We start from the raw sequence: 20426 nt of genomic DNA on the forward strand, positions 1-20426 counted from the left end.
TCCTTCTCCGTAACAAAGCACGCCCACACGTCTCCCGTGAAAGCCAGACGACTTCAAAAAAATTCCGTTGGAAAGTTTTGGAACACCCGTCGGTCATTCCGAAGTTGTCACCCTATTACTTCCATATCTTTGGGCTACTTAAGTGAGCATTACAGGGAACACGACGAAGTGAAGGCAACTGCCGTCAAAAAATTCGAACTCGATATTTTAATGTATCTCCACGTTTCATACCTTCACATTTTCAGAAAATATCTGTCTGTGACAAAGAAACACTTTGAATTAGATGGAGGAAGTTTGATCTTCACACTAAACTTGTAGATTGCGATCAAATTTTCAGCAACATCTATTGAGAGGAAATCTGTTTGTCTGTCTGACTGTTCCAATATAAGTTAGCATGATAACTACAAAATGAAGAGAGCTAGATACTTAAAATTTAGTACAGAGATTTAGTATCTATTGTATAAACATCTGTCAAATGTTGAGCCAAATCCAATAAGGGGTTCGCCACATGTCCGCCTGTACTTTCAGAAATCTGTAAACTCGGCAACTCAAAAATATAGAAAATTTGGTGAGTCATTTTGTGACAATAATTGTAGTTTTGCGTCAAATTTTTGTTTTAATCCATTGGGAAGAATGCGTCTAAAACCCAAATTTGCTTTTCGGATACTTCTAATACTATAGATTATTCCCGAAACACTTGCCAACAATCACACTCTAGATGGAAACAGTACAAATATTTCATTCACGACTAGTGTGAATATTCCGTAACGTACGCCAATGTCACACAAGGCATTTATCTGCAATATGCGAGAAAATTTTGGGGAGACGCTCTGGCTGATTTATTTTCGTTTAATTTCTAACTACAGAGCTGATTTTTTTAAAACTTGTTTTCGTTATTTATGAAAACTAGGACTTGTCAAAGCATTTTCATTTTTTCGGAAATGATATATATCGTTTCTTCTGCAATTTTTTTTTAAGTAAGAATTTTTGTTTATAGATTAAAAAGCAGGTTTTCATCAAATTTTAGGAATGCTAAAAGTTCAAAAAAGACTTTTACTACACTTTTAAAAATAAGAGGCGATAAGACAATTTCTTTTTAGTCTGATCATTTGTAAACGCTGCTATTATTTTCTATTAAAAACGATTTAAAAACTTATTTAGAACATGACTTTGTTCTATCATCAATTTCATGGAAGTCTTGCCAGTTGTATGATGATAGCCATATGAATGCTTTAGTTCTTAGCTTTATAAGATTGCAATTGAAATTACTTAATAGAATAAGTCAGTGCGGAGATAAATTTACTCTTTCCATCCCAGAAATGTTGGATCTTAATTGCTGTTGCTTATATAAAATTCTTGGGTCATGCTGAAAACAAATACAAGATATTTAGTCATACTGAGCTCCTACATCACTATCAACATTTTCAGAAATGTTGTATCTATCTGATATTTTATTTTAATTTTAAGAAAAGTTGAAAAAGATCTTTATTGTTAATTTTTTAAAAGTTGACTTAATTTTTTCGGTATTAATAGTTTTTTTTCTTATTTTTATGATCATTTCTAAGCTTTTGTCAAATTTAAAAAAAAACATAATTTTACAATAGTAGATGTTGTGCAAATACAGAAATAAATATTAAAATTAAAACAAAATATTCAAAATTAATTTTTAAGAATTTTTTTTTCAATAAAAATTATGCATTATTATAAAATCAGGAAAAATACTACGCTTAGAAAATATGCAGTTTATGTGTGCATACTTATACAAAGGTGCTTAATTTTTGGGGCTAAGGTGTTTAAAAATGCTTAATTTTTGCAGCAGTTTTTTACTATGCACCCTGTCAGTGTAAGCTTCACAACTTACACTTTTTCCAGCCTATTACTTTCATTGCCACGATAGAAAAATCGTAAATATTTTTGTTTCTTTACTCGGTACGAAAACTGTTTGGTTATGTGTTGTGACGTATGGCAGATCGTCATTTTTTCTGACGATCTGCCGATCGTCAGATCATCATAAATTTTTCATTCTTCATTTTCTTGATAACCAAAATTTAAAACCTGAGTTTCTTTTTAAATAGATATTTAAAACAATGAATATATATTTAAAAATTTACATTAATTATTATGTTATAATATGCCTATTTTACTGTAAAAATGTTTCTTCTGAATTTGGATAATACAGAGAAACTCATAAAATCCGTGTTGAAGTACATAATTATAGAATTCTAATGTTACAATTTTTTAAATTAAAAATCATGGCAATTTAAAAATGAAAGTATCCTACAAAGTTTTTTAATAGAATTATTTTTGAAGCATTTGATTTTGGTCTGTTGAAATTAAAATGTGATAGTACCTATTTGAGAATACATAAAAGTATAAGGCAGAGTATCATATAATAGTACTTTATGCAGGAATATTCGTGAATTATATGAAGAGTTCATTTTTAAAAAAAATTTAAATTATCATAAATGTCTCTTAACATTCTTTAAATGATTGCAATAAATGCCCTTCTAATCTTTCGCATTTAAATCAGAAAGTTTTCGAAAGTATCATAATATAACAAATGAATTATATACCGAAGCGTCTATGATTTCAGATAATTTGATTCAAACTTCTTCTTTGTGTGAATCTCTTTTGTAATACTTTGTAAGTATAAAACAAGAAAGTAAGTAAGTGTAAGTATTCAGCTGTTATAAAATATTCTATCAAAACTACCCATTAGACAATTTTTGTAATGGTTGTGTAATGGTTGTCAAGGTGTGTCAAACCTTGAATGTTTAGATATCGCAACAGAACCAATTGTCATCAATGCTTCATGTCAATTAGTTTTAGTTCACGTAGATTTTCAATTTTTATAGACTTCAAGAAAGACTTTTGGAGTGATTTAAGAGTACTCATAGAATTAAATGTTTCTGAACTTCTTAAAATGAAACCAGTCAGGAAAGAAATGGAGTCGTAATTTAAAATATTGCATAAAATTGAGATAAATATGATGGATATGAGTAAGAAATGAAGGAAAAATGCAATGGAACATTTCTACTTTGCCTTTCTAGAAGGTTATCTTAGTATTCGACAACAAAAATTAAAAATGAAAATTATCAATTGAGACAACCCGTAGTGATGATCAGAGTGCTATTAGAATAGAAAGAATTAGAAATAAATATACCCTGCGAAGAGTAAAGGGAAAACTATGCAATTCATGTTAGATGTAAATTAATAATAAATTGAAAGGGAAACCAATTTTTTTTTTATTTACTGCAGCCTGAAGTTTGTAGAAAATGTGAGAAACTACGTTATAGAAGATCATTTTGATTCTGTTCAGAACGATTGAATAAATATGAAATACACTATTTATACTTAAAAACTTTTTAAATTTTTTTATGAAGCATCATTTAAAAAATATGATATGTCAAAATGATGAATGCTATTTCTGTTACTGTAATTGTCTCAGTGAGGTTCATAACATTGTTATTGCTTAAACTGTTATTCGTTAAATAGAATATAATAATATCCTTGGTAATGCGAACTTTAATCGTGAATAACTTTTTCCAGGTGCTATATTTACTCCAGGCTCCGAAGAAATGCAAACTGCCTTTAATTATGCAATATCGTTTCATAACAATAACGACACACAGGCTCGATTCAAAGTGGAACCTGTTGTTGAAGTCTTAGATAGTGATGATTCCTACAAAATCGGACAAACTCGTAAGTTTTTATTATTGCATTACTAATTGCATTGCTAATATTCTCTTTCTAAATGGGTTTTATTTCATTTCCACAGCAAGTGAAACAATTTCCTTTGCTATCCCTGCTTTCAAAAACATTATTTGTATTTGTATTTGTAAAAAAATTTGTCTTTTATTACATGTAATGTTTGAATTAATTCAAATTTAAAGATGTTGTAATTAAGTGAAAAAAGGAATTAATTTAGAAATAAAATTACATTCACTATTTTTTCTGTTGCAATACTCACTTGCGATTTCATGTGCAAGCTTATTATCCAGATTTTTATTTGTATTGATATTCCTAATTGTTTTAATTTTGTTATTGAACAGTGTTTAAGAAATTACATTTTGAGGTAGAAAAATCATCTATGCTAAATGTATGAAGGAAATACAAATTTATATTATAAATTATTGATATTTTTAACATGTTAAAATTTAAATATAAATAGCTAATCTTCATGCAATTGAATCATTAAAATCTGAATCAGAAAGAATGCAACCTTTTTTTTAATTTTTGAAATGATGATGTATAAAGAAACAATGGGAAAATATTATTATTATTACAATGTAAAACTTGCAACATATTCTTTTATTACTCATTATTCATTAAGACTCGAACGTCGTGAATCAGTCTCAACACAAATTTGGTCCGAAAACAGGCCATAATTGACATTTATTATAAAATAATTTTTAGAATTTTTCTATCACGGAAACCTTGCGATTATTCCATCTATTTGTAAAAATTAATTGATTTAATATATGAGATATTTATCACATGTTTATTATTTTTGAATATCAGTCGTCAATTTATGCCAAGAATCTTTTGCATATAAAAACTACAATTAGTATAAAGAAAAAGAATATCTTTGTAACTAAATACTACTAGATACACGTGGCATTAGAAAGTAAATTCATACAATTAATTTCATCAAAAAATATAAAAAAAAGTTTTATTTTTAATATATAGTGAATTTATTTCATTCTTGTTACAGTGTGCTCCCAAATGGAACGAGGCATTTTCGCTTTAATAACACCGACAAGCGACCCATCATATGACACATTTGCTGCTTATTCCAATATGTTTCAAATGCCCTTAGTCAGTCCAGCCTTTCCACAGCAAACAAGTTCCGACAGGCCAACACATTTGGGAGTCAGCCTTAGACCACGTTACCTTCGTGCCATTGTTGACATCATTAACTACTACAACTGGAAAACGATCATATATTTATATGATTCCGACAACGGTAAGGACACTTTGCCTTATTTGAGTTTCAATTAATCAAGTGTATTTAGAAGCAATAGAATTATGAATCATTTCATGACTGACTTCATTTTCCTACTTATGAGAACTACTTTGAGTTTCACTATATCTTAGTTATAACATTAATTTTCATTTGAAAAAATACGAAAAAGAATTCAAACTGAAGAGTAAAATTGGAGGTCTATTCCGCAAGGATCTTAGCTGATTTTAGTTATTTTAATTTAGTAGTTTTAAATTTAATTTAAAGTTTATAATTACAACATTAAAATGCATATTTCAATGAATCTTGCACATTTCAGTTTAGTTATATTTTGGGCGGGCCAAATATAGGAATAAAAAGTTCGATGAAACAAAAAAAAAGCATCATTTAACACGTTTCAATTTAATTTCCGGTAGTTTAAATACTCCATATATTGACTTTCGAAGAAAGTAAATGACGAGATACAAATTTTGCTCATTAAAAGACGATTATTAAAACCGCACTTGAATCATCCTACAGTATATTAAATATTTTGCACTATCGAGCTTTGAGGTTATTAAAAACCGAAATATCGCATTACAGTGGGGGAAAAAATTAGTTATACTGAAAACAATCAGAGGATAGGCAACTTCTGAAGCTCAACGTTAAATAGAAAGTTGTCCTTTAATTATTTATAATCTGAAGTATAGTTAAATGAATAATATTTAAAGTGATACAAACATTAAAAAATTATTTTTAAAAGTAAATTTTTAGGCAAATAAAATTTAAATTTAAAATTTTAATTTAGTGTTTTAAATTAAAGTTTCAAAATTTGCAATAGGCATCTTAATATATTATCTCTAATTAAATATGATGGGAATTTTCTTTTTTTATACCGAAAGTTCAAGACACCGCTGCAGTTCATTTGATTCTAAGTGATTTTCAGTATAAAACACAGTAGGTGTTCAAGTGACATTCGTTACTTAACAACTTTAGGATAGCTTCGTCGGATAGTTTGAGAAATATTCATGCACTTTTCGTGTGAGATTATAGAGCAACGAATGTGTAACTAAAATACATGTCTCAAAAATAAGCATTATTAGTATTAGGTGAAATTTCATTTTTATTTAAGACATACAATTTTGCTAGAATTTATATGGTATATTTCTTTCAGTATAGGCATAAATAGATTTATATAAATCATAAATACATTTTCTCTCGATTTTTATTTTTTGATAGAAATATATTTCTTAGCCCTATATCCATTTAAATTTTTCCGTGAATAATTTAACTTTAAATGGTTAGTCATAGTATTGGATGAGTGGTAATGATATTTTTTTTTAATTAAAGAATTGTTTACGTTCAAGTAACATTAAAACTTAAAAACGAAACAAATATTATGTTATAGGAACCACTGAAGGCGAATTAAGTTCTGAATATTCCATGACTATAAAAAACTTTTGATCTTATAGTTCTACAAGATCTTCTGCTTAAAAACTCTACTCTTCATTCATTTCTAAATGCTTTTAAAATTGGTTGGTATATTCTCTAGAAGCGGGTTTTTCAGAATGCTTCTAAATAATAACGAATCGGCTGAATTCTTCACGGCATAAGCAAACATAAATGATAACTACATCAATTAAATTTGCCAATTTAATAGGTTGAATGCAAGATTTTGTGAGTGGTTTATTCCATTCTAGATTATTTCAGTAATGAAATTGTTTGCCCCTCTCTTATGTCATCATTGTTTCATATAAGCTATTCTATACTCTAACATCTCTTATTTGGTGGAAGATATTGATATTATTTCTTTTCAATTTATAGCGTAAATCATTAGATATCTCAAAGCTATGAAAATGGACTTTAGTTTTGATAATCAACAAACTTTTTTCCATTTTGCAGTCTACACTATCATCTAGATAGTTGAAACTTAATCAAATCTTATTACTTGATTAAGTTTTATGCACCGTTTATTATTAATCCCCCAAATCGAGATTCCTTTAATGATAGAGCAAAATACAGTAACTTACTGCAAAATAAAAGTTCTAGCGTAATACTAGGTCGAATTAATCAAGGCTGCCAATTCGATTCATTCCGTGTTCTGTTTACCTATTCTGCTTAGACAACAGGAAAGTAGGGATTCAAGAGTTTCTATCCAATCAATATTTTTATTTTTTAACGTCAGTTAAAAAGCAATAGAAGGCAAAAGGCATAAAGAATATGTTTAAGCTCATTAAAAGATACAGATTAGCCAAGACATTTAAAGATAATGATTTAAGCACATTTTCTATATTTGAATGTGGCGAGCTCACGTATTAACTTGTTTCCAGTGTTGTGTGTTAAATCAGGGCATCAGTTGTTTCTTCTTAGTCTATTCCAATACGAAAACTCTATTAACAAATATTGAAACTCACTTTACGCTTGCTTATTCTCTTCTATACGATTTTTAGGGGAAAATATATAGGCATACTTTTAGTGATAAGGATAGAGGAAATATGAATATGAACTGAAAATATAGAAAATAATTGAACTGAAAATATAGAAAATAATTGAATTGAAATATAGGAAATATGAATTGAATAGAGTCGGTGCTATTTACAAAAGTGTACTAAAAACTGTTTCCTTTCTGGCAAATCCCCAAAAATTGTGTTTGTTTTAAATCTCAAAAATAAAATGGAGCATAAAAAAATCAAAAAGAAATGGATATGAAATGGAGTAAAATATGCTAGTTTCTTGAGCCGAAAATAACTCAATACTCGGTGAAAAAACGCGTGACCATGATCATAGAATGGGGTAAAGTCGACCTAAGCTTTTTGAATTGATCTTCGCAGGCGAATCAGCATTTAGTTTCCCTTCTGTTTTGACACGATTTTTATCTCTTTTTCGGAAAACAAAAAACATTTTTACTGCCGGAAAATGAAAATGAAAAAAAAAAAAAAAAAAAAAAAAATTCAAAAGTCATTCCTCAAAGGAATATTAGATAGAGAAAAGAACAATTTGCAGGGTTTTTATTTCTTTTCTGTTGCGATTTCTTTATACTTCATTTCATCCTTCTGGATATCTGGAGCTCTAATTAAGGGATGAATAATTTTGTTGGTATTTTTCAAAAAGTTGGAAAAAGTAGGCATTTTTCATGTGACTGAGCAACCCTCCTCCATTTCTTTCGTGAAAAATCACCCCAAATTTTATTCGTTTTAAAACTCGAGAATAAAAATGAACATAAAATAAAAGAAGAAGCGAAAGTAAAATGACGAATCATTTTTTACCAAAAAATATTATCCATTTGAAAAGCGGATATGGAATGGAGCAAAATCTATTAGTTCTTTGAGCCGAAAATAACTCACTATTCAGCGGAAAAATGCGTGTCTATGATCATAGAATGGGGTAAAGTCGACCTCAGTTTTTCGAAATAATCGTTGCAGGCGAATCAGCAATCAGTTTTCCTTCTGCTTTGATTTTATTTTTATCTCGTTTTCCCGAAAACAGAAACGTTGTTACTCGCCGGAAATGAGAAATATTAAAGTTGTCACACAAGGGGATATTAGATAGAGAAAAGGGCAATTCAATTGCCTGTACTTTTATTATTTTTTTTTCTACCTCGATTTTTTATTTCATCATCTAACCAGATATCTGCAGCTCTAATTAAGGGATGGGAAAACAAGATTCTTTCCTCTTTTTTTTATATGAAAAAATTTCATTTAGTTGATGCTGGAAATAACTATATGTGTATAAATAACTTAATGTTTTAGTTATTTTTTTAAAGTTATTTTTTTTTAAAGGTGACGAAAAGAAAATATAAACGAAACATAAAAATGAAAAAGAAAAAAACTTCACAAATGAGATAACATTTGGGAAAAAAGTACTCGTGCATTGATAGAAAAAGAGGCATTTTTTCAACCAATGCAATATCGTAGAGTGTATTTTTTTCCTCCGAGCTTTCTTTTTAAGGCAAAGAAAAATTCGAATTGAATTCTAATACGCATGCTCAAGAGTTTTTGAGTAATATTTTATTTATATAATGTTTAAAGAATTGCTTCTGAAAGATATGGAATACTGGAACCTTTTCATTAATATTAATTTTATTGACTTTCTTATTTGTAGTTAATAATTCAAAATAGCGTTGAAGGAAATCGTGAAACAATTTCCCTGCATTTGATTAATTTGACTAGTTTGTCATTAAAAAACTTTTAAAAAGTAAAATGCTTACTAAAAATCTAAAAGATAATAACACGGCATGAATGAAAAAAAAAAATGAAAACAATGCGGTTTTAGCATGAATAACAGAATACATAAGATTTAATAAAAATCTTAATATCATAGACAATGAAGAGAAAAGTCATCAATTGACATGTATAATTTTTATTTTTAAAAGGACAATTGATTTTCTTCCATTCTAATAATTTAGTTTCAGGAACGGAAGTCGATTGTTTGTTATTCTGAGTTGATTTACCAGTGAAATGAAAGTATCACTATTGTTTTGACAAATTCGTAATAGATGAGATAAAAACAAACTCGCTTGTTAAAAATTGGCTTTGGAGATTTTGATGTGAATCATGATTATTAATAATTAAAGCGTATGAGCATGTATCTCACTGTCTGTTCGGCCAATCCAAATTTGGCACAATAACAGTTTAGACAGTAGGAATGTGCAGATCGGAGCGATTTATTTGAAATTAAATTAATAAACAATTAAGTGAGATATATTTTCCCGCAATAACTTTTTAAAATATTATTGCACAAAAATAATTGGCAAAACTATACTAAATATTTAAAAATATCGTTAAAACAATTTTTTTTGCATAATTTCCCCCGTAATTTAAACAAATATTTAAAATATTTTTAATGATGTGCAACAGCGCTTTTCATTGGTGACATAAGATTTAAATTAATTTTATGATTTCATTAAATGGCATTTTCTGTTTAAATTTGAGTTGATAGTTTACTCCTTAGTAGGTTTCTTCAGTTGTTCAATTTTAAAATCTATGCTTAAAATCAGGCTTACTGAAAGGGGGAAAAATATTGCACAGTGAAATTATTTTTTGTAGTCAATTCAAATTGAATAATATGATGGATATTTATTTGCTTCTTGTTGATTTCTTTCATTTGGTTTTCCCAGTTCGTTTTTTTTCTTATTTTGTATAAGAAAAAATAAATTTTTACTCATCGCAAAATTTAATATTTGCGGAAATCTGACATTTTGTTCTTCCTGGTAATGTTTTTGAAAGTCCGATTCAATTCATTTGCTTTCTATTTTTTAAACATCATTTTATTCCTTAACCAGTTATAAATTATGACAAATATTTTGATTTTCTTTTATTGGTGTTAAATTTAGCCATTCGCAAGTATTTACCTCACTACACTAAATATTCAAGAGCTTTTTTTAAATATGTTTTCAGGAATTCTTATTTTTCAGCTTTACAAAGCCAAAATACTTAAAAGTTAATTGTATGTTGTGGTTAAAATGAATTGTAATGGATTGAATTTAATATTTAAACTTTAATTGTAATGAAATTAAAATGTATTCCATGTTAGTAGCTTAACAGAAAGACAAATATCGTGAATGGACAAGTGAGAATGAATGGGTTAATGCAAATTTCTCTTGAATCTCACTAAATATCTGAATCTCGAAAATATCATCTCCCCCCATGATCGCGGAAAAATAATTCTATGTATAATTATTCACCTAATGCAAAGATTTGTTTATTGCTCTGAAACATAAGTATACTTAATTGTTTTAAGTCGAATTTCTTTGAAAAATTAGTCTACATCTTTTAATCATTCTGTAGACATTTTTAACAATCAAAATTGAAAAATAAATATATAAAACGTCAAAATGAAGCATCATCTTGAATGGTGAGTCAGAGGCACCATCCGAGGACAAAGGGTTAAAGTTCGAAAAGATATAGCTTTCATTGTTTACCGTAATCAGTAACAGAAATTTTTATGGGGTATTCAAGACATTAATATACTTTACGATGTCAAATATTCAAAACAATAACGAAGCGCTTGCATGAAAGATGTAAAATTTTCTGTGAACATTTTTTTAAAAAATTATATTTGCTTATCTTTATGATAATTATATATATATATTTTATTTATTTGCCATCAAGTAAATCACATTTAAATAATTGATATAGTGTAGTAAGTAAAATAATTTAATAATTCGCTTAATTATATGACAGGTTTAATTAACTATCAAAACATTAAAAAAATTAGATTCTTCAGAGCATTTTCCCAGTTTTTACAAAACATAGAAACACGACACTTTCTTAAAGTACACCTTTTTTTAAAAAAAAAACCGTTTTAAAGCAAGTATTGATAAAGGCATTGCGATATGTCCAACATCTACAACTTTAATTTTAGAAGAAACCGCTTACAATTTTAAATGAGGCTTTTTTAATTCCCGAGCACAAAGAAAGCTGTCATTTTATCAAAAGCCAGCTATTTGGGGAAAAGTTAGGCTTTGTAAGATATAAATTACTTTGCAGACTTTCTTTCGAAATTGCCTGTATTTTAAAAACTTGTTTTTCTCTCTCAACTGCGTGACCTTTTGATCTAAAGTGCAATAGTCGTAAAAAAAGTGAATAAAATAATTTTAAAGACGCGAGGAAAACTTGAAATTCTGTCGCTAGCTACATTTTTAACAAAGCCATTTTTCCGATGTATAAACGTGAATTTGAGTTTCAAAAAATCTTTCTTGCAGCTTGAAAGCTCACGTAAACAGTTTTTCGAATGGAGTCCCTCTTTTATTCTCCTTTAGACTCATAAAGTGATGCAATCCTTTCATCTCGCTGCTGAAACATTTATTTCCGTTTGCCACTTCATACTGCTCGATCCACCAAACTAGGCACGTGACTCAGCTCCGGAATGGATATTAGAAAAATGGGGTTCTTCTTTCTCCTTCCAACTCCAAAAGCTGTTTCTGATAGAGAACATTTCGAAATCTATGACAATTCTTCTGAAATAATGGAAATGCATCAGAAATATTTGTTTGGTATTGCTTTCGCATCTCAATAAGCCAGCGTGAAATATTGATGAGACAAAAATTCAAATAAATAAAGATGTATTCATGACTAAATGAGCGAACATGAATTTTTTAACCTTGTAACTGCATTTTGAATAAAATATCTGGCTTAAAATATGATACTGTTAATGCCTAAACTGGCTCCTGGAAATGCGATCTTGAAATATTCCATTGACTCAATTGACGAAATGCTGCAGGATAATAATATTCAGGATATTATATCAAGCATCAAAATGCAGCAAGGGGCCTTATTATTTTTTCTTTTGTAACATATACAATGGATTCAATATTAAATATAACATGTCACATTTAACTTGTTTCACATGGATGTGGATAGACAATATTCAAGCAATTTTCAGTTGTCAACACATTAACAGAAAAAGATTTGGATTGACTATAATGATTTTATTGACGATTTTAATTTTTCAAATATGAAGAAGATATGCTACTTGTCAGACTTTCAAAACGAAAGTCTGTAATTAGAGAATTTTATAATAATAATAATATTAAAAATTATTATGAATCTAATAATACGATTTCCAGAAACATTTTCATTCGAAAATTTTAACCTCACAAATAGAATTTTAAACGAATCCCAACCAGAGGCGGCGGCAGAGATTTGCCGACGGCGGTGCTTGACAAAGCCAACGGGGGGAGGCAAGCACAATATCTCTAATTAGGCTTCAAAATAACTCATAATAATTAATTTTACATTTAATTAAAGAAAATCAAGTATTCCTTAGCTTCTTTTCTATTCAAATGCTGACCCTTTCTATCATTGTTAAAACTTTACAAAGGTATTTGTAAAAAAAATGTTTTCAGTTTCTTTTACTGACCATCAAAAGATTGTCAATATTTAAGTCTATTTCTTTATAAGACTCTTGAGATTTAATTTCTCTGAGATCTAATTTTAGAAAAAATATTGTTATTTTGCTTTCTAGATTGTAGTATACATATAGAAACACAGATTGCTCCAGAATGGTGTGTCATGCTAAAATGCATTCTCTTATTATTTTTTATTAGAAGGTAAAATAAATGGCGAAACAAAAAGTTTTATAAAAGAAACTTTTTTAGAAATCCAGAATAATAAAAAAATATTGGATGATTTCGCTAAAAACAGATTTGTCAGCGTAGTCCCCTATGTAAAATATTTGTTAAGTAAAGATTGCAACAACGAGCAGGAATTCAGATGTGTTACGAATCCGAGGAGAATAAGGGCGCGTGCTCTGCAAAAATTTATTATAATTCGGATGCGAACAATATAGAATACGGAAAAGATACAATGAAGTTGTTTCTTAATAAGGTTGGAGAAAATATTTTGTAAATATATCTACAAATTTACTATTTTATGTAAGATCTGAACTGATTAAACATTAGACCCCCATGCATTTTTTTTCAATATACATTTGGCTTTAAAAACCAGTCCATTTTATTAAGAAACAATTAGATCTTGAATATGAATTCCTCTATCTTTAGTTTTAGGCATGCGTTCGTATGGTTAATTACTCTTTTAACTCGAAGTTATTGCAAGCTGATATTTCTCCCCAAAAGTGAGTTTTATCACCTCAGTTGCACTGAGGGTTTTCTTAACCTCTTTGTAAACAATGACGAGTCTGATTCGCGTATCGAATAACTAAATTTTTAATTCTGCAATTAAGTGAAACAGTTTAGTAATTTAAAATCCAAAAATTACTTGAAAACGCATCATTAACTCAAATGCCCTTGTATTATCTTAGGAATTAAAATAATAATAATTGCCACTAAGATCTGCTATCTAATCGGGAAGCTAAGCAAATTTGTATGTCAAGGGATTAATGTGTATATATGAATATTCTATTAATAACTTTTTTAATCAACCTTTTATCAAGACATCTTTATTAAAAGTCTTTTAAAAATTTAGAAGCATCTAAAATTTTATAGTTTTTTCGGCGACTAATAAATGAAAGAAAAAAATATAAACTATACGTTCCCCGATTACATAGTCATAATATTGAATGCAGAATTTGAAAAATTTAGGTCGTAATTTATTTAACAACTCTATTGTGTACTTGGAAAAACTTTTTAATGTACCTAAAAAGCTAAGAATACATCATAATTTTTTTGTTGTCACTTGAAGTCGGTAATATTTCTTTAGTGTAATAATCGTAGTATGATAAACTAGATTACACTAGAAAACAAATATTTTACTGTTAAATAAACTTAATTTAAAATATATAATTTACTTACTCCAGTAATTTAGAATGAATTCCCATAATTTGGCTACAGCAAAGTAACTCTTTTTAGCATGCATGTGCACAAGAGTGTCAATAACAAAAGTGTGTTTTATTATTTTTTTTATTTAACCATTTTTTTATTTAACCATTTTAGTAAAATAAATTTACCAATTCGTTACCGAGGAAGTAACAATTAAATGAATAAGATGACGATTCATTTTAGAACTTGAATTTGAATGATGATTAGAGAAAACAACTCTATCGTCCTATTCATGAATAATATAAAAGTACCAATTTCTGCAATAATTCCACTGGCAGGTAATCGAAGTGCTCGATGCAAACAATTTTTTTCTCCATAACCTATGATAAACTCTTAGACGACGTACAAAGTTTGGTTGGGAAAAATGTGACATCTTATTCACTTATTGATTATTCTGCTACTTATAGTATAAATTATATGCTGAATGAACATTATAGCATTTAAATCAGATGACTGAGAATTTGGACTTAACGTCGTCGACATCGATCTCATTGAATTCTTTGTCGACCGCTCAAACTTTTTTGGCAAAATGCGACATGTCTTATGTCTTATTCGCATGTCGCCTTGTCTGTTATATTGCCACAAGTAGTGCATATTAAAAACTTGATGAACGACATTTGAATTAAATGTCTGAAAAACTGTGGATATAGTCTTCTACACTCACCGCATTGAATTCATAGTCGGCCAACCAAAAATTGGCAGCAAAATGCGCCTATTACCTTGCCGATATTCATTCGTTACCTTGTCGATTATATTCCAAAAGTAGAACAAATTATAAGCTGGATGAACGAAACGTGAATCAAATGTCTGAAAATATGTGAAATAAACGTCTTCGACATTCATTGCATTCAGTTCTTTGTCGGTCTATCAAAAATTGTCCGCAAAATACAGCATCTTATTGTCCTATCACCCTATCGATTATTTTGCCAAATATAGTCAAAAAGCTTTAAACTTAACTTGGTTATTTCGACTGTTTACAATATATTAACTTTAAAATAGGTTTTAAGCAATCATATTCGATAATGCGCAGCTCTCTACAACCATCCTGTAGAGGTGAATGCTTTTGCCGAGTGCTTTAATTCTTAGCTTTATAAGATTGCAAATAAAATTACTTAATAGATTGTGTGAATACAGAGATAATTTACTCTTTCCATCCCATCCATGTTGGATCTTAATCGTTGTTGCTTATTTAAAAATCAAATACAAAATTTGGGGTCATGCAGAGCTTCTACATCACTATCCGCATTTTCAGAAAGGTATCTGATATTTTATTTTAATTTTAAGAAATGTTAAAAAAGCTCACAGATCTTTATTGTTAATCTTATAAAAGTTGACTTTATAAGACAATTCATAATTCTAAAAAGGATTATTACTTAATTTTTACGACGATATTTACGATTCTAAATTTTTTTGGTATTAATAGTTTTTTTTTTCATTCAGTTTTATGATCATTTCTATGCTTTTGTCAAATCCAAAAGGGCATAATTTTACAATAGAAGATGTTTTGCAAATACGGAAATAAATATTAAAATTTAAAAAATAAACATTTAAAATTTGTAAAGATTTTTTAAAATTAAAACTATGCATTACTATAAAATAGAAAAAAATACTATGCTTAGAAAATACATAGCTTACTTATGCACACTTTGCAAAGTTGCAAAATTTTGGGGGCTAAGGGGCTTAAAAAGTGCTTAAAATTACTAATTTTTGCAGCAGTCTCTCACTACGTAACCTGCTTTGATATGGCAGTACATTTTCTAACTTAAACCTAGAACTTAAAAAACACCGTCATTTCCTATTAAAATAAACCCATGTTGAATTTTTTGTATAAAAATTTTAATCTATGTTTTGTTTATCACTGCTTGTCATAGAAAGTAATATTTAAAACACCACTCTGAGTGAAAAATTAAGTCCATTCTGACTGTTTAAACTTGAGAGAGAGAGGCAACAAGCAAAAAAGTAATTTATGTACATATAATTTTTATTTTATCTTTTATCTTTTAGCACTGTTACAACCCAAGCAGGAAAACATCGTTAGCCAATCATTGGCCAAACATCGCCCTACAGAACTCGAAAGGTCGCGGAGAAGTCGCCTCATTAATGGGCATGCCCCCGGACATAACGCCGGGCGATGATCGCCGCAGCTTGTTTCTGACATTTTTGCTGATCATTTCCTGACGTGTATTATCACGGGCGACTTTATGCCAAGCATTTGGCGATGTGTTTTAACAATGGGGGACCCAATACCAATAATTTCCCCCGAGTATTTTATCAATGGGCAACAACATATCAATAATTAGGCGATTTATTACTCAATACTTGCGGGGGTCATACTGAAATATTGGTTTATTAGTTATTCAATTTTCTCAAACTATATAAACAAGTGTCATAATATTTAAAACTATCGTACTTTCAAAATTTTGTCAAACGATTGAAAATACGAAATATTTTGCGTAGGTTCTTTTTCTGTTTTACTTATAAATAATTTTGTTTGCTACTTGTTTTGATAAATTTAAAATTCCATAAAACATGTGCCTTTGATAGAATAACTATTTCCATGACTTTCATTTTAACTTTTCTTCAACTATTTTTATCTGATATTATAGCATATATTTTACCGTATTCATACCCTATACCGATTTTAAATGACAAAATGAATTTTTTGAGAGAGTCACGCCCGTAAAATCTTCACGTTCTTTTCTCCTTTCAAAATGACGGACTCGTAAGATCTCGGAAACTAAAACTGTCTTAAAATTGTCTTAATTTTTCGGTCTCCGACTTTTTTTCTTCACCGAAACTCAAGCTGTGAGATAATGAAAAGTGAGCGTCCGTTATCAATGGACGATATGATTGATGTCTTTCTGCTCATATCCTTTTAAGCATCTTAAAATTTCGCGTACATTCTAAGCCGTTACTTTTGAAATTGGGAATAAATGTGTATCCAAAATGGGCTTTAAATAACGGAAATAAAATTCATACGGGAACGTATGAAAACCTGTAATGTACTCATATACGTATATACCTGGAATGGACACATATACGTATTATTATTATTAATTTGATCTATAAGATTTAAAAGTTTTCTAACGGAAGAAAATAGTGAATCTAAAAAAATAGATAAAAAAAAATAAAATTAAAATTTGACAAGTGTCTCTTTTATAGCTTACTTTCATTTAAGGATTTTCGAATTGAGATTGCTTATGTAACTTATTTTTGAAAATAAAACACTTAACATACGTACAGAATTTACTTAACGTACGAGACTTTTTAACTTTTAATGAAATAATTTTCTTAGTTTACATTAATAAGTGTATTTAAAAAAGGGGAAATCGGAAAAATGTGTGCAGCTATTATATTGAAGTGTTTTTTTTGTGTGTGTGTTTGGGGGGGGGGGGGGGGAATTAACATTGATTATACTAAATCGCATTTTTTATAACGTAGAAATCTATATATAAAAACTGAATATTTGTTTAATTCTTTAAACCTTATGGAATTTCACACTCCTTGAACGAATTCAAACAAAAATGTAAGCATTGTAGAGATATCAGTTTCATTGCTTTTCTATTTTTTAAAAAAAATATTTTGAAAGTTAATATAAACGCAGTTCTTATCATTTAATTTTTAATATAAAAATAAATCTGATGACCATGATACATACTGGAAAGAAACGATGAAATGAAATTGATGTGAATTGCCTAGGAATATGAGTCCTTTAATATTTTATTGAGCTGACATTCATTGCATATTTTTTTGAAAGGTTTGATATATTTATCAACAGCTAAACGGTTTATTTTCTTCAAAACTTTCGTCGTTTTTTTCGGGTTTATTTATTTTGCATTCTCGTAAATATGAGAATTACGATAATTATACTCTTTTTTGGTTCTCATTGAGTTTTTGAAATAAATTATGTTTGTTTTCCTACTAAATTCTTGAGTTAAGCAATAAATGTGCCAGTGATTTCATAGCACAAATAAAATGGAGAAGTAAAGCTTTGCTGGCATCCTGGCATAGGGGTAGTGCGTCAGCCCCGTGACATGAGCGCCCTGTGTTTGAGTCTCGGTTCGGGCATGGTTTTTCTTCGTTTGTTCTATCTGTGAGATGTATAAATGTGCCCCCATGTTAAAAGGGGTTGGGCAAGCGAATGTGTTGAGTGAATAGCCCTAATTGCCACTACTAAAACAAGAGGCGCTCAATTAAAATCGCTGACTTCGTCAGCGAGCTTGTTCATGGCAAGTGTCATTATAAACAACATAAAACCTTTTTGCACATTTTAATCCTTAAAAGTTTTAATCCCCGCTTTTCTTTTCAACTTTTGAACATTTGTTTCGGCAGTCAACTTAAGTGAATAGAATACTCCGTTCTTTGAAAAGTAAATAAAAATTATTGAAACATTGCAAAATGCCATTTCAGAATCGTTTTTAGATGTAATTTTTTGTTACATTTCGGATTACTTAGATAACTTGGTAAGACTGCATCAAAGGATTTTTTTAAATAAGGTTACGAACTAAATCTGGAATCCTGCCTTTATCTGAAATTCTTGTATACTTTTACAAATCGAAGTGTTCTCCATGCTTGTTTTATAAATATTTTAGATGCCAAGAAATATTAGGACTGATTTAAGAAGCTTGAGGTATCAAAAGTATGATGATGCTGCGTTGGAATTTGCTGTCTCTACTGTTATTAATTAGGAAATTACCAGTGAAAAAGCATTTGAAAAAATCATTATGAATAAAAGCCATTTGTGTTTGATTGAAGAAACCAAGGCACCAGACTTTATTGAGCAGTGATGAGGAAAAAGAGATCCTGGAATAAGTCCTTATATAAACAGACTAGGGAACACCTCTTGATGCTTTTTATGAAATATTTCTGAGATTCTCTGAGGAAGTAGACTCCACTGTTTTTCAGTTGACGGAGATAGACCAATTCTTTCCAAGCTCTTCAAAAGCAAATCAAATTGGGGCAGTACTGGAGGCTTGTAAATGAAAGAATAATCAAAGCAAATACTATAACAGCTGAGACGAATCAAATTATACATTAGCATTGGGTGACACATCTAACGAATATGATGAAATGGTGAGGGTCAAGGTGACTCAAAAGATTAATGGCACGATTCTTCAAGATGGAATCTTGGAATGTGTGTTGTGGAACAGTTCTTAGATTAAAAGAGTGTTTGGCATTTTGCAGATAAATTCACTCATTTGTAAGAAGATGGGAAATTGGAGGTTACATATCTTCATACAAATAACAGAACTAAAACTTTTTACTTTGCAAACGTGCATGATGAAGTTTTTCTGAAAGCACGAAATATCATGTACATAACTGATATTCCTTAGAATGAAACCCGTGTGAAATTTACCATTTCTGACCAAACTGCAAAAATAAAGTCTTGAGATTTGAATATCTTTCTTTAAAATAAAGAATTAATATAAATGTGTAAAATGTTTTCAAACTTAATAATATTCTCCCCATATACTTTCAGAGGTAATCGGTTATTTCAACATGGTTGGCGAAGTCCCTTTTCCTAGGTTAATTTTGTCCAATGCTGTTTATTTATTTTTTGACATAAGAATGTTAGCTTATATTGTCTAATTTCTATACTTTGTAAAAATTAGAGATTGAGAAGAATGGTTTTGAAGTAATTTTATGCATTGGTAGTTTACAAAGAAGTTGAAAGAAAAGAAAAATGTCGCAAAATTATCCCAGTTTATCCTACATTTTATTTCCCTGTCAAATATAAATAAACGATGCTTAACCGAAGAACGATATATAAATCAGTGAAGCTCAGTTTTTTTTTTTTTAATTTCAAGATCGTTATCGATACCTAAAAGTTTCGATTTAAAACCACTGCGTATTTGATAAAAGACCATGGAAAGATTTTACTATTATATTCAGCAACAACATTACACTTTGGTGTGGTCTTGACGTAATTGCAAAAAACTCTTTCTACTTTTCAAAAAAAGCATCACTTGTTTTCACATTATGTCATTTCATTTTATGTCATTAAAATGTATTTGATACAACACTCAAATTTAATTATTTATTTGATTTATGCTTCTTGCAGTTTTTTCTAATAAAAATGAAATCATATTTGCTTTATTATGAAATTTTGCAAAATTTACTATGTAACTATTTATATTGTGTTTGACCTGTATATGCGTCATCGTTTGGCTTTATAAAGAGGGACTTGAGGAACTTGAAAAATAAACT

At 29.1% G+C, this 20426-nt stretch overlaps 1 protein-coding gene across 1 annotated transcript in view; it reads left to right on the forward strand.

Moving 5' to 3' along the window:
• Positions 1–20426, forward strand: part of LOC129958679 (glutamate receptor 1-like) — a 120080-nt gene that overhangs the window by 45132 nt on the left and 54522 nt on the right. Inside the window, exons 2-3 of the mRNA XM_056071322.1 lie at positions 3550–3702; positions 4715–4966. Of these exons, the coding sequence (XP_055927297.1) occupies positions 3550–3702; positions 4715–4966 (405 nt within the window). The remainder of the gene's footprint in view (positions 1–3549; positions 3703–4714; positions 4967–20426) is intronic.

This window comes from Argiope bruennichi, chromosome X1 (assembly GCF_947563725.1).
Source record: "Argiope bruennichi chromosome X1, qqArgBrue1.1, whole genome shotgun sequence".
NCBI classification, from domain to species: Eukaryota; Metazoa; Arthropoda; class Arachnida; order Araneae; family Araneidae; genus Argiope; species Argiope bruennichi.